Source organism: Apium graveolens, chromosome 7 (genome assembly GCF_009905375.1).
Source record: "Apium graveolens cultivar Ventura chromosome 7, ASM990537v1, whole genome shotgun sequence".
NCBI classification, from domain to species: domain Eukaryota; kingdom Viridiplantae; phylum Streptophyta; class Magnoliopsida; order Apiales; family Apiaceae; genus Apium; species Apium graveolens.
In genome coordinates, this window is record NC_133653.1 from 261,399,478 (window position 1) to 261,412,100 (window position 12,623).

Genomic DNA, 12,623 nt, shown 5'->3' on the forward strand with positions numbered 1-12,623 from the left:
AAATAGTATATTTTGGATATTATTTCTTAATAAAGAGTATAAATATACTTAGAGTAACTCAAATGGTTGTGTCAAGAGGGGTGTTAACCCATCTTACATGAGTGTTCAATGCCATTGACGTGCCAAACTCATTTTGCATTGACTGTCAACTTCCTTTATACTCTCCTTTATGATCCAATAATGAATAAATAATTATATTTCTAATATATTTATATTTTAGATTTATTTTTCTTAAGTATGTGAAGTTATTATCTAAGAATGCCAATTATTGCAGTGTTTTGTAAAAAAAAATGTCAAAATTGATGCGAAAGATAGAAAATATTAAAAATAATATTTTTAATTACGTGGAAAAGTGGACAGGTGCCAACCATTGGTAATGCTCTTGATAAAGGTTTTAATAATAATATGAAACTCACTAATTAATATATTTCATCAGTCATCTACATTATTAAATGAGCAAATACAAGCAGAATACTGGAACCAGTTACTCATACTCTAAAATAAAGTGTAATAAGATAGGCACAGTACAGGGCAGTAATTCTTTTTTACTGGTTTCAGCTAGGATGAAAATGCCAATTCTTTGGAGTAAAATGCGAAGTGAGTACCTGTACTTTGGACATTCTGCAAGGTGTGTAACTCGAGTTCAGAGTTACACTTAACAGAGTTAACGGGAGTTAACAGTGTAAACTCAGTCCTTACTGCTGTAGTCCATAGAATGAATGGAGCAGAGCAAATTGTAAATGCTCGCCTTGCAGCTACAAGGGCATTAAACAATGCCCTGGATTTTGCACAGACTAACTTTCAGAATGAGATGGAGCGGAATTTCATCATGAAGGTGTTTGTGAGGCAGCCATGGCAGAAGACACTCTAATTAGGCAGGCTGCTTTTGAGTGTCTTGTTTCAATAGCATCAATGTATTATGATGTGCTTGAACCGTATATGCAGACAATTTTTCAGCTCACTCTAATGCAGTTAAAGGAGATGAAGAAGGTGTTGCCCTGCAAGCAATTGAGTTTTGGAGCTCTGCCGTGATGAAGAGCTCGAACTTCAAGATTATGAGGTCCCTGATTCTGGTGATTCTGGTGATTCTGGTGATTCTGCAAGCAATTGAGTTTTGTTGAGGTATTGTTAGGGAGCTTAAGGGATGCTCCTCACACAGCAACTTTCGAACATTATAAAATGTCTAGTTGAAACTGCTGATAGAACTGATGGAGGTGACTCTAAACTTAGGTCTTCTGCGTATGAGACCTTGAATGAAGTGGTTAGCTGTTCAAATCTTGAAAAATCTTTTCAAATCATTGCACAACTTCTGCCTGCTATTATGTATGTCTAAGTTGGTACAGACGGCTGAGCTCCAAATTGAATCATGAGATGATAGGGAAAAACAAGGAGATTTGCACGCTTCTCTCTGTGGTATACTTCAAGTAATTATCGAGAAGCTTGGTAGTCTTGAGAGAGTATCCAACCCCCAATTAATGGCAGGATTATGGTATTCATATATTCCAGCTTGTCTACCTTAAATTTCATGGCATCACAATTCTTGAAGTGTTCAAGTGGCAAATCTCCTGCAAAAGAATTGTTGTAGAGGTCGATGATTCGCAACTTTGGAAACTCTGAATTGGTGGTATAATTCTGTATTGCACCATGGAACAGGTTGGATCGCAATATTAGGACCTGCAGTTCTGGAAGAGTTCCAAGCCACAAAGGAAATGAATCATCAATTTGATTCTCTCCCAGATTAAGAACTTCAAGCACGGTGCAGTTTGCTAATGATCTTGGTAGTTATCCCTGGAATTGATTTTCTCTTAAATCCACTTTCTTCAGTCTGAACTCATTTCAGGTATGCTCCCTTTAAAGTTGTTCCTTTTCAGATCCAGTATCATCAAGTCATTGCTGAAGTTTCCTAGACATGAAGGAATCTTGCCAACGAAGTTGTTGTCACTCAGTTCTAACACAATGAGGGATTTCACATTGCAGATCAAAGGCGAGATTTCCCCTGTCATTCTATTTCCTGATGCAAAATAAGCTAGAGTTGATGCCGGGGGAACTGTGAGTGAACCTTCCATCATTTTATTCCAAAGGGCTAATAAACGTAAACGAGTCCATGGCAGAACAACTGGATTATGCTCAAATCCTGTTAGTTGGTTCCCTCCAAGCCATACTGAATCCATACTTTCTTTGCTTCTGTTCCAAATATATTCTGGTATGAGGCCTTGAATTCGATTATCATCAAGGAACAGATCCTCTAGCTCATCTTGAAACTGAAGGAAATGTGGAAACTTCGTCATTTTGCATCCACTTAATGCCAAGTACTTGAATTGTGGAAGAGTAATATTGGTTATGTTATTTTCTACTACAGAAAAATAGTTCTGCGAAAGTTTGAGAGTAGTTAGTTTTTTTAAGCTAAGAAATATATCTAATTCCACAATTCCACTGAGATTAGCATGAAAAAGATTAAGAAATTCAAGATTTTCAATCTGTGACAATGATGTTGGAACTGATCCCTTCCACGGATTGTAAGAAAGGTCAAGATGTGTTAAACGAGTTAGGTTCATAAACCAAGATGGAACAATCCCTGAAAACCTATTATGATTAAGATCTAAATAAGTTAGACTGGTAAGATTTGCAAAGGATGCTGGTATATTGTTAGTGAAATTATTGTGAGCAAGTGACAGATAAGAGAGTTGTGACATGATTGCAAGTGATGGAACCTTGCCTGAAAAATAATTTCTGCTCAAGTCCAGTGCAGTAAGTGTGGTCATGTTACTAACTGTGGCCGGAATAGAACCTGAAAAAAGGCAGTTGTTGATATTTAGAATCCTTAAATATTTGAGTTCTCTTATAGAGTCAGGTAACTTGCCGGACACATCTGTGTAGTCAAGCCTTAATTCCTCAAGCTTTAGACTAGAATCAAAATTTTCAGGCAAATGACCGCTGAGTTTACGGTTTCTCCCAACATCAAGAACTTGTATGTTTGGCAGCAGGAAGATGCCAACCGGAATTTCACCATATAAACCACACCCTCTGAGCCCGAGAGATGACAGAAAGAATAAGTTGTTTAGCGAAGCAGGTACCATAGATGTAATGTTCACCATACTGAGGTTAAGTTGTATCAAGTTTGTCAAGTTTCCAACAAGGCTTCTAAAATTACGTGTCTCGAGTTTCAAAAGATTTTCCTGGGATGAGAAACCTACATTAAAGGATAGATCAAGAGAGGTCAAGCTGGACAATTTCAAGATTTCTGAAGGAATCTGACCAGAAAATACAGAAGATGAGAGATTAAGACGTGAAAGTCTCGAAAGAGAAGCTATTTTGGATGGAATCAGGGAGTAATTAAAATGGTTGTCAGCAAGATTTAAGCTGCGGAGGTGATTAAGGCTAAACAGGCTGCTCTCGGAGTCGATGGAACCATAGAGAAAACTGCTACTAAGATCAAGACTATCAACATGGCCTGTTTGTTGGTCGCAGTACACTCCTTCCCACGAGCAGCAATCTTTGCTTGTGTTTCCTTGGAGTTTCCAGGATAGGATCTTAGGATAAGCAGAAGGCGCATAAAAGGCTGTTTTCGAGATTTCGAAGCCTTGTTTGAACTGCAACAAGGCCATTCTCTCCTCTACATGGCAAAGTGGCTGCATAGAAGGATTTGATTTTGTGCTAACTACTGATCTAGAATGAAAAATGAATAGCAGAAAGAGAGGATGCAGTATGGAAACTGTATACAAAGATAATGACCCCATGAGGTGAAGCTGTGAAGTGTGCCCTGCATTATTGATTTTCAACAGCCCTTTAATGTAATTATCACACAAAACAATAAAACAGGAAGATGCAAAACTGAATTGTGAGCAGGAAACTTCATTTTCTTGTTAGTATGTGATATGGCCACTAGATTTGCATTACCAGATTCACAGTATATGATATGGCCCCTAGATTTTTTCCTATCAAATTAATAATACTAAATTACTAACATAATTGTGAGTACTACTATAGGCTATAGCACATTAGAAACACAATTCTGCCATTGCATAACTTCATCCACTTGCGTATATATTATTTTACTCAGTTCATTGGTTTCCGTGTAAATCAAAAATGCTAAAAACTCATACGGACAGAGGGAGTATATTTATATAATTTTTTAAAAATTTTCTTTTTTATAAAATTTTGAATATTAAAATTTTATTAGAAGAAATAATATAAATAAAATAACTTATAAAAGTATATTTTGAAAAAGAGCATTATAATGTTTGTAAAATCTCAGTCTCGTAACTTATACTACTCAACAAAGAGAGTAACTTCCAAATATGAAATGGGTTACAACAATGTTCTAAAAAATATCTTATAATATAATAAAATATAATGTTACAGTGATTTAAGAGAATTTTTTTATATATAAACTCATGCGATATAACTTGTATTTGTGTCTTATTATTAAAATAATAATATATAAACTATGATGAGCAGTGAAATTAAATGATGAAAATAGAAAGATGTGTAAAAAGGGAGGAAAATAATTTTTAACTAAAATAAATAAAATATGGCATACTTGATAGCATCTTAAAAATGAGGCAGGTGATAAACTAAGAAAATATTTTTTTATAATATGCTTAATTTTAAGATAAATTTGGAAGAACTCGCTCTCAATATTACTATTAGGATTAGTGCAATGATCTAAGGGATATTTAAATAATTGAGCTCTCTACCTTTGGCCTGGATTAAGTGCTCTTTTGTAAAATTTTAAAATAAGTAACTTACCCCGTTCGTAATTAAGTGCATTTTTGGAAAATCTTAAAATAAGTAACTTATGACTTAAAATGAATAAGTGATTTACAAGTGATAAGTAGATAACACTTATAACTTATAAGTTACATTGTTTGGATTATTTTACTTATAAGTCAGAATTCTTTTTTACTTAAATTAATCAAAATAAATAATTTTTAAATATAATTATCTTAATTCATGGATTTTAGATTAGATTAACATTTAAAAATATATTTTTTAAAACTTAAGTCAATAAAAAGGCGAAAAATCAAAATAAGTTAAGAAAAAGTACGTTGTTACTAACATTCAACTTATTAGCTTATAAGTTGAAAATCTAGCTTATAAGTTGAAAATCTAACTTATAAGTTGGGTCGACAAACACTCGTCGATAAGAAGTTACGGGCTTATAAGTCAATAAGTAACTTATATTTTGTTCCCAAACACGCCTTTTATAACAACTCCAACAGCTTAGCTCTTTAGAGTCTTAGGCTCTGTTTGGGATTGCTGTTAAAAATTGATGCGGTGTTAGAAAAAGTGCTGCTGTAAAAATCAGATGACTGTTTGGTAATTTTTTTGATACGTATATGTTCTGATGTAAAAAATTAAAAATAATGATATTTTTGTAAGGTTTGATGGTGAAATCAACATCTGCTTCCCGCAATAGCTGAAAAACAGCTTTTTCTAAAAGTACGGGGGGACTTACTTTTTCTAACAGCAGCTTTTAAGCCGAAAACACTTTTCTGAAAAACAACTTTTAAATTTTAGCAAACAGTCTTTCAACTGCTTTTCAGCGAAAAGCTGTTGTTGCTGTCTGCAACAACAATACCAAACACACCCAATGTCAAATATAAGGAACATGGAGAAAAAAATTACTCCAACAGTATCTTAGTGATTCCTTAAATCACTAAGATCCACTAAGATCTTCTTCCCATTCCTTATCTTTAGCTAACATCTCTCCTCTTCTAACTTTTATTTTATAATATATATTTGAAAGAAACACTTTCTCTTTCTTTACTTTATGTAATAATGTTACTTTTTAATGATTAAATATTGTATAAGGAATGAATATACGGAATATTGTTGGAGTTGAGAATAGCTATTGATGTCTTAAAAGTTACTAAGATTCAATATTTTATATTAAATTTATGAAATGAACTAAAAAACTATTGGAGATGCGCTTAGTAGGGGAAAAAAGAACTTAAGACATATGTAGGTTGCACGTGCGGCACAGAATTCAAAGTTTATGGGTAAAACGTGTCCTTCAGGGCATGGCGCGTCCGTTGGAGATTTGGAACAAAAATCACCGGAGAATCTCGAAGGTTTCGAGGAATGATTAATGTTACGCTCTCTCCTTTCCTCCCTCCTTTCCTCCCAAATGTTTATATTTGGGTTGAGTATGGAATTTAAGAAAAATGATACTCCCTCCCTTAAAAATATAACTGTCCACTTTCAAAAAAATTAATATTATTGAAGTTTAAAGGATAAATATAGTTAGTTGGATTTAAAGAATTGGGGTAAAATAAAGTAATAAATAGTATTGATCCCGCTAAAAATATTATATTATTGGACGGGACTATAACAAAATAAAAATTTGAAAGAAAATTCGTGGGGTCGATATAATGTCATCAAACTACAATAAAATAATACAAATTATCCATTCGGTCTAAAATAAAATAATAATTACCCCAGGCTAAAAAAAATTAAACAAAATCGTAAGTATAATTAGATGGATTTGGTTGATATAACGGGCCGCAAGGTAGCATACTTTTTTTTCCATTGACATATGAAATTTTACCATTGATTCGCATTTAAATATATTAAACTGACATAAATCTGAATATGGTTAGTTGGATTTGGTCGGTTAACATACTAATAACAATTCGTATACTATTGATCTCAGCTAAAATTTACCTTTTAATTATATGTAATAATATTTCGTAAACATACCTATAAATATCAATAAAAATAGAAATTTTAATCATTACATTATTTTTTAAACTGTAGTATCACTAACTTATACATCTTTTGTGTATATTAATAAATATTATCAAATCATATTATTAAAATTTTAAATAAATAAGTTTCATAACTTAAATTTTTACTTCAAATTAAATTAAAAAAAAACTATGTAATATAAAAATAATTTATACATAGCACGCGGTTTTTTCGTAAGTAATTCGCAGCCGCTTCGGGTGCGCACTGGGTAAACCCTACATGTTCACGTAGTAGCCTGCAAACCACGTGAAACAAGGTAAACCCCATTTAAGTGACAGACTCTGGCTGAGGAGACATAATCATAAATCCTCCTCCCGTGGGATTCGTATATCGAACTGGTTTTAGGTTAGTAATTAACTTAAAAAAGATCTATTTCTAAGTAAATGATGTGAAGTCTTACATAGTGTATGTTTGTGCAACCGCTTTAAAGCCTCGTTTAAATTTTGAGCCCGTTCATCTATTCACTATTCACTTGAGACAAATTAAACAATCACTGATATAATCATTTTTGAGTAAAAAACAGAAAGTTAGAAAACCTAATTTTCAAGTTTTCATTCTTCATTTTCGATGAGAGTCCATTCCTTTTCTTTCTATATTTTCTTTTTTAATTTGTACAACCTTACACCTTGTGCGATATACGAAATATTTTTTATATAATATAATTTTTCTAAATTTTATTTGATTAAAATTTTAAGATATAAAATTTGCTTATTTAAATTTTTTAAATAATGGATAATTATCATTTGATTTTAATTTTATTTCAGCTCGTTTCATTGTATAATCTTTTTAGCTCAGGTTAAATCTCGAGTATTTTACGAAAATTGAGTCAAATTTCACCGACAACTTGGGTAAAAAATAGGGAAATTATCAAGAAAACCAATTTTGGGGTATTTATTTGCAAATATACCAACATGTAATAGTTATTGCAAATATACTATTAATTGAAAAATAAAATCATTTTTTTACAATTTTATGTTTAAATAACACGACCCATTATCTCATCTCTCTCTTCACTCATCGCGTTCTCTTTCTCTCTCCTACTCACTCTCGATCTCATCTAGGACTCTCTATGTCTCTGTCTCTCTGTATATCTCTCTCTCGTTGATCGATATATCTCTCTCTCGTTGATCGATTAATGTAATAACAAGAAGACATTCTTATTGAAATCAATAAGGTGCACAAGAAGCTATGAATTAGTATCATTTTCCTCCCCTCCCTTCACTTTTGCTTACTAACTTTCCCAGAGTTCTGATTTTTATCACCGGCTATGTATATATATATGCATGTATTTATGTATTTTATTTTATGGTGAATTTTGTTGATTATAGAGATGGATTAATTGGATAATTTGATGTCCAATATTCATATTTTTGTTGTTGCTGTTAATTTAGTTTTTGTGGATTAAACTCGTAATTTTATGAGTTTTTTTATGTTTGGTAAAATATAGAGTAACATGTTTACCCTAAAACATCTTTCTCGTCTTGTAGATTGTAAGTGATTGATTGACTTGTGGTGTGAAAATTTAATGTGAAATATGTTGTTCTCGTTGTCTACCAAATGAAAAGTGAAGTTTTCGATGAGCTCTTTTTGTTCCTTTTCAGAGCGGTGCATGAGGGTGTGCCAGGTGTTCGACGGGAAAAGGGCCCTCAATCATCCTAGGGCACATTTTTTTTAACGTAGGTGTATATGTAGTTAAAATAAAATAAAAAAGTAAAAAAAATAGAATTATAGTTTTTAATGTTAAAAATGTAAATGAAAAGAAAAATATGTGAGATATAGTATATTATACACGTACGTAATACTGATTGCTTTCTTGAATAAGTCAAATATATTCTAAAAATAATAATTTAAAAAATCATATTAATATAAATAAATATTTATATAAAAAATTGTTATTAGTGCCATCCTTACTCTTCTAACAAGATAAACTCCCCATTTAAGTACCAATTTAATTGATTTCATTAAAATTAGTAATTTAACTATGTATACTAGCTAACTTTTTTTCTCACTTGCTCGATCATTCAAATAATAATTATGTTATAAATATAAAATAAATAAAAAATGGATTTATACAAATTTAAATAGCTGTACATACAGATTTAAAGTTACATATATCATTTTTTATTTAAATTTTCAATTTCTGAAATTTAATAGTTTGCGAGAAAATTTTGATTATTAAATTATTAATAGTAAATGTGCTTAGAAAAGCTAGAACCTAGAATGACGATTTTATGATAATTTATATCATATATTTACTTGTTTTATTATTTTACAATTTTGTTAATTTTCATTATGTAATACAGTTAATTTATGCACTTTAATTGTTATGTTACTTTTATAATTTACATGTTTTTTTATTATTTCATGTATTTTTAAAAAAAGAACTTAAATTATTAGGGTACTCTTTTAAAATCTTGCACAGGGCCCTCTAAGGCCGCCTTGAATTAACAAACAAATAATGTTCTTACATGGGGTTGTATTGATTAGTTTTAAATAATTAAATGAATGAAAAATATGAAATTATGTGATGAAGTATGTTCTGATATAGCCTCTCATATATAGTCAAGTGTTTAAATTAGGATGAGTTTGTATGAGGAAATAAATTTTGATTAATATAAATTCAAGAATTTTTTTAGTAGTTTATCATTCATTTGTTGGTACTCAATCATAGTTGTTATTTACTTTCTTGTATATGGTTTGTTTGGCTGTTCTGATCTTCATGTTAATGTCTGTAAAAAAATATCCCATCCGGTGCCTACCTCCAGTACATCCTACAAATCAACATTTGGCGTTGAAAATTAAATTTATTATTATGAGAGTGATAATGAATATATCGATGATGCTAATGAAGATGCCCTTGATTATGTGTCAAATGTGAAACTGGAGAAACGAAAAGCACCAGTGAATAAGAAGCTGCATAAACGTTCGAAGAAGAGCACATACACGCTAAATTATATTAAGATCTTGTAATTTGAACTTTTGATGTAGTCTTTTAATATTTATGCTCTGTTTAAGTTTGAATTCTTCTCAGACTTATTAGATTTATGGTATGGAGTTGTAAGAAATGTTTAACAAAGTTTAATAAATTATGACTTGGTGTTTTTAATGTTTAATTTATATTTCATTTGAGTTTGCACAGGTGGTTAAAACTGAATGCAATATTTTGTGTAATAACTTTTTTGAAATATGGATTAATGAAGGGAAATGGGTTGCCGTAACTAATACATTATTGCCACACCTGGTTTGTTTCTCAGTAGTGACAAGGAGCAATAGGAAGAAATTCATATAAAATCAGTTGTTATTTTATGAATGCACTTTTTGGAAATGTAGAATTATAGTAATATCTTCTTGTGTACTCTGTATATGAGTTCATTAGATGTTGCATTTCTGAGTTTAACAAAAGTTAAAATGGTTAATTACATAAGTGATTACATAATGAGTTTTGAGTAAGGGTGTTTGCTTCGATTACACTGTAAAATATTTCATAATGGTTGCATAATGTGTTTCATAGTCAATTAAGAGTTGCATTTATAATGTTTTGTAATTAAAATTTTAAACATTGTATAGTTGTTTGCATAAATGGTTACATGTAGGGTAAAATTAGAGATTTTACTATATTTGCATTAACGATTCGTAATTATTTTTATATGTTTCATAAATTTAAAAATGTTGCATAGTGAGTTATATAATGGTTATCATATTTTTTATAGTTGTATATGTGGTTGCAATCTAGATTTAAATCATGTGTATAAGGTTACTTTAAAGTTGTGGTGTGGTTATATTTAGAGTTACATAATGGTTGTATTAGATATTATTTATTTTATAATTTTTATAGTTGCATATGTGGTTGCATTCTAGGTTAAAACATGTATATAAGGTTGCATTAGACAAGTGACATTTAGGATTGCATAAGTAGTTTCACACAAAGTTGCAAAGAACATTGTGTATTGGTTTTTATCACAAGTTTGTAAGGTAAAAATAGAGATTTTACTGTAGTTGCATTAACCGTTCATAAAACGCTTATATATTGTATTATAAATTTGAAAATGTTACATAGTGAGTTATATAATGGTTATAATATTCGTTTTCATAGGGTTTTTATCAAATAAGAGTTGCATTAATGGTTGAATAAGGAGTTGTGTAGGTTTTTAAGAATTTTGTATTTTTTTCTTTAGGTTTAGGTGATAAATATCGCATAAGAGATTATATTATTGATTACCGAGAATTAAATTTAAGGATTTTTGCATAAATACCCAAGTTGTAGAAAATATTTGTAAAAATACAGATCAACCTCATATGCAACCACATATGCAACCGTTTCAATATGCAACCTGCATCCGTATTTTTACAAATATTTTTATAAAAATTGGTATTTTTGGTAAATTCCCTTAAATTTGTTTCTTCACAAATTCTGTAATTGGATTTTGGAAGCTTGAGTAAGACTGTACATTTGAGGTTACATTAAAAGTTTCATAATAAATATATTAGATATTTTTTTATAGTTATATATGTTGCAATCTAGGTTTAAATGATTTATATAAAGTTGTTTTTGATTGATTTGTGGTGTGGTTACATTTAGAGTTACATAATGGTTGTATTAAATATTAATTATTTTGTAATTTTTATAGTTGCATATGTGGTTTCATTCTAGGTTTAAAATATATATATAAAGTTGCATTAGACATGTTACATTTAGAATTGCGTAAGTAATTTAATAAAAATTTACAAACAACATTGCATATTGGTTTTTATGACAGCATAATATGAATATGTATCATAAGCATTTGAAAGGTTTTTGAGGTTTAAATTTTCAATTTGGATTTATTTGAGTTGTACCCATTGTTGGATTTTGGATTTCTTTGAGTTGAAAATGTAATTGAGGTATATCTAGTAGAGTTTTTTTGAGTTGCATTTGCAGTTGAATATTGGGTTTATAGTTTGGTATTTATTTGAGTTGCACTGGTAGTTGTATTTTGGGTTTCTTTGAGTTGCAAATATAGTTGCAGTTACCGTTTCTAGTTGAATTTGAGAGTTATTTACGTTGCACATGCAGTTGCTTATAGTTGCTCATAAGATTTAGAGTTTAGAATTTATTTGAGTTATACCTACACTTGCATTTTGGGTTTCTTTGAGTTGCAGTTCTAGTTTTTTTTTAATTATACTTTTTTTGCACATTCTTACTTTCTGATAATTTTGTTGTTTATTTTAACTACAACCTTATTTGTTTAATCTCCATATACAATTAAACTCAAATTTAGCGATTATAAAAAATTCATTACTTATAAACAAGTAAATATATTTCTTTGAGTTTCTACAAGTTCTCCAATTATGTCCATTTTTGCCACATTTTCCACATTTGTTTTGTTTAAATGATTTTTTATTTCTCTCCCAAGAAGTTTTATATCGTCTTCAGTCTCCCAACTCTGATTCTTCCTTGTTGTGGGTATACTATCACATTTTTAATGTGTTCTGGTATTTCCCAAGTATTTTTATTTACAAAAAACAAAATAATTTCCTTCTAAGCAGCCATCATTGTTTCTGTTTTGTAATATTCTAAACAACAATTATAAGGATCTAGATTTAATTTTTGGAAAATAACAACTGCATGAGCACATGGAATTTGATCCAATTGAAACCTGAAAATCCAGATCTATGCTTAACATGATATCTAGATTAATTAAACCAGTTACGAAATAGAGAAATATTGACAAACCTATAACATGCTTCCAGAACTCAATTATGCAACCTAGCAATCGAAATACAACATGGTTCCAGAACTCAATTGCATCAGGGAAGTTGTAAACTACAAAATAGGATTATGTATACATTTTAGAAAGATAAACAAATATATGACTTCTACATCACTTTTAAAT

The 12,623-nt window shown here is 30.3% G+C and overlaps 1 protein-coding gene across 1 annotated transcript; it reads right to left on the minus strand.

Moving 5' to 3' along the window:
• Positions 1-383: 383 nt before the first annotated feature.
• Positions 384-3,918, minus strand: LOC141670407 (receptor-like protein 7). Its single transcript, XM_074476238.1, has 2 exons — positions 2,861-3,918; positions 384-2,788 (listed from the first exon to the last, which is right to left on the minus strand). Exons 1-2 carry the CDS (start codon positions 3,735-3,737, stop codon positions 1,821-1,823), a joined length of 1,845 nt encoding a protein of 614 aa, XP_074332339.1. The 5' UTR covers positions 3,738-3,918; the 3' UTR covers positions 384-1,820.
• Between the last annotated feature and the right edge of the window lie 8,705 nt (positions 3,919-12,623).

What these genes read in the sequence shown, in the direction of transcription:
- LOC141670407 (XM_074476238.1), bottom strand. Translation starts at nt 3,737, where the DNA reads ATGGGGTCATTATCTTTGTATACAGTTTCCATACTGCATCCTCTCTTT. An exon ending in TGACTACACAGATGTGTCCG is followed by an intron (nt 2,789 to 2,860) that starts GCAAGTTACCTG and finishes GCCTTTTTTCAG; the next exon opens with GTTCTATTCCGGCCACAGTT.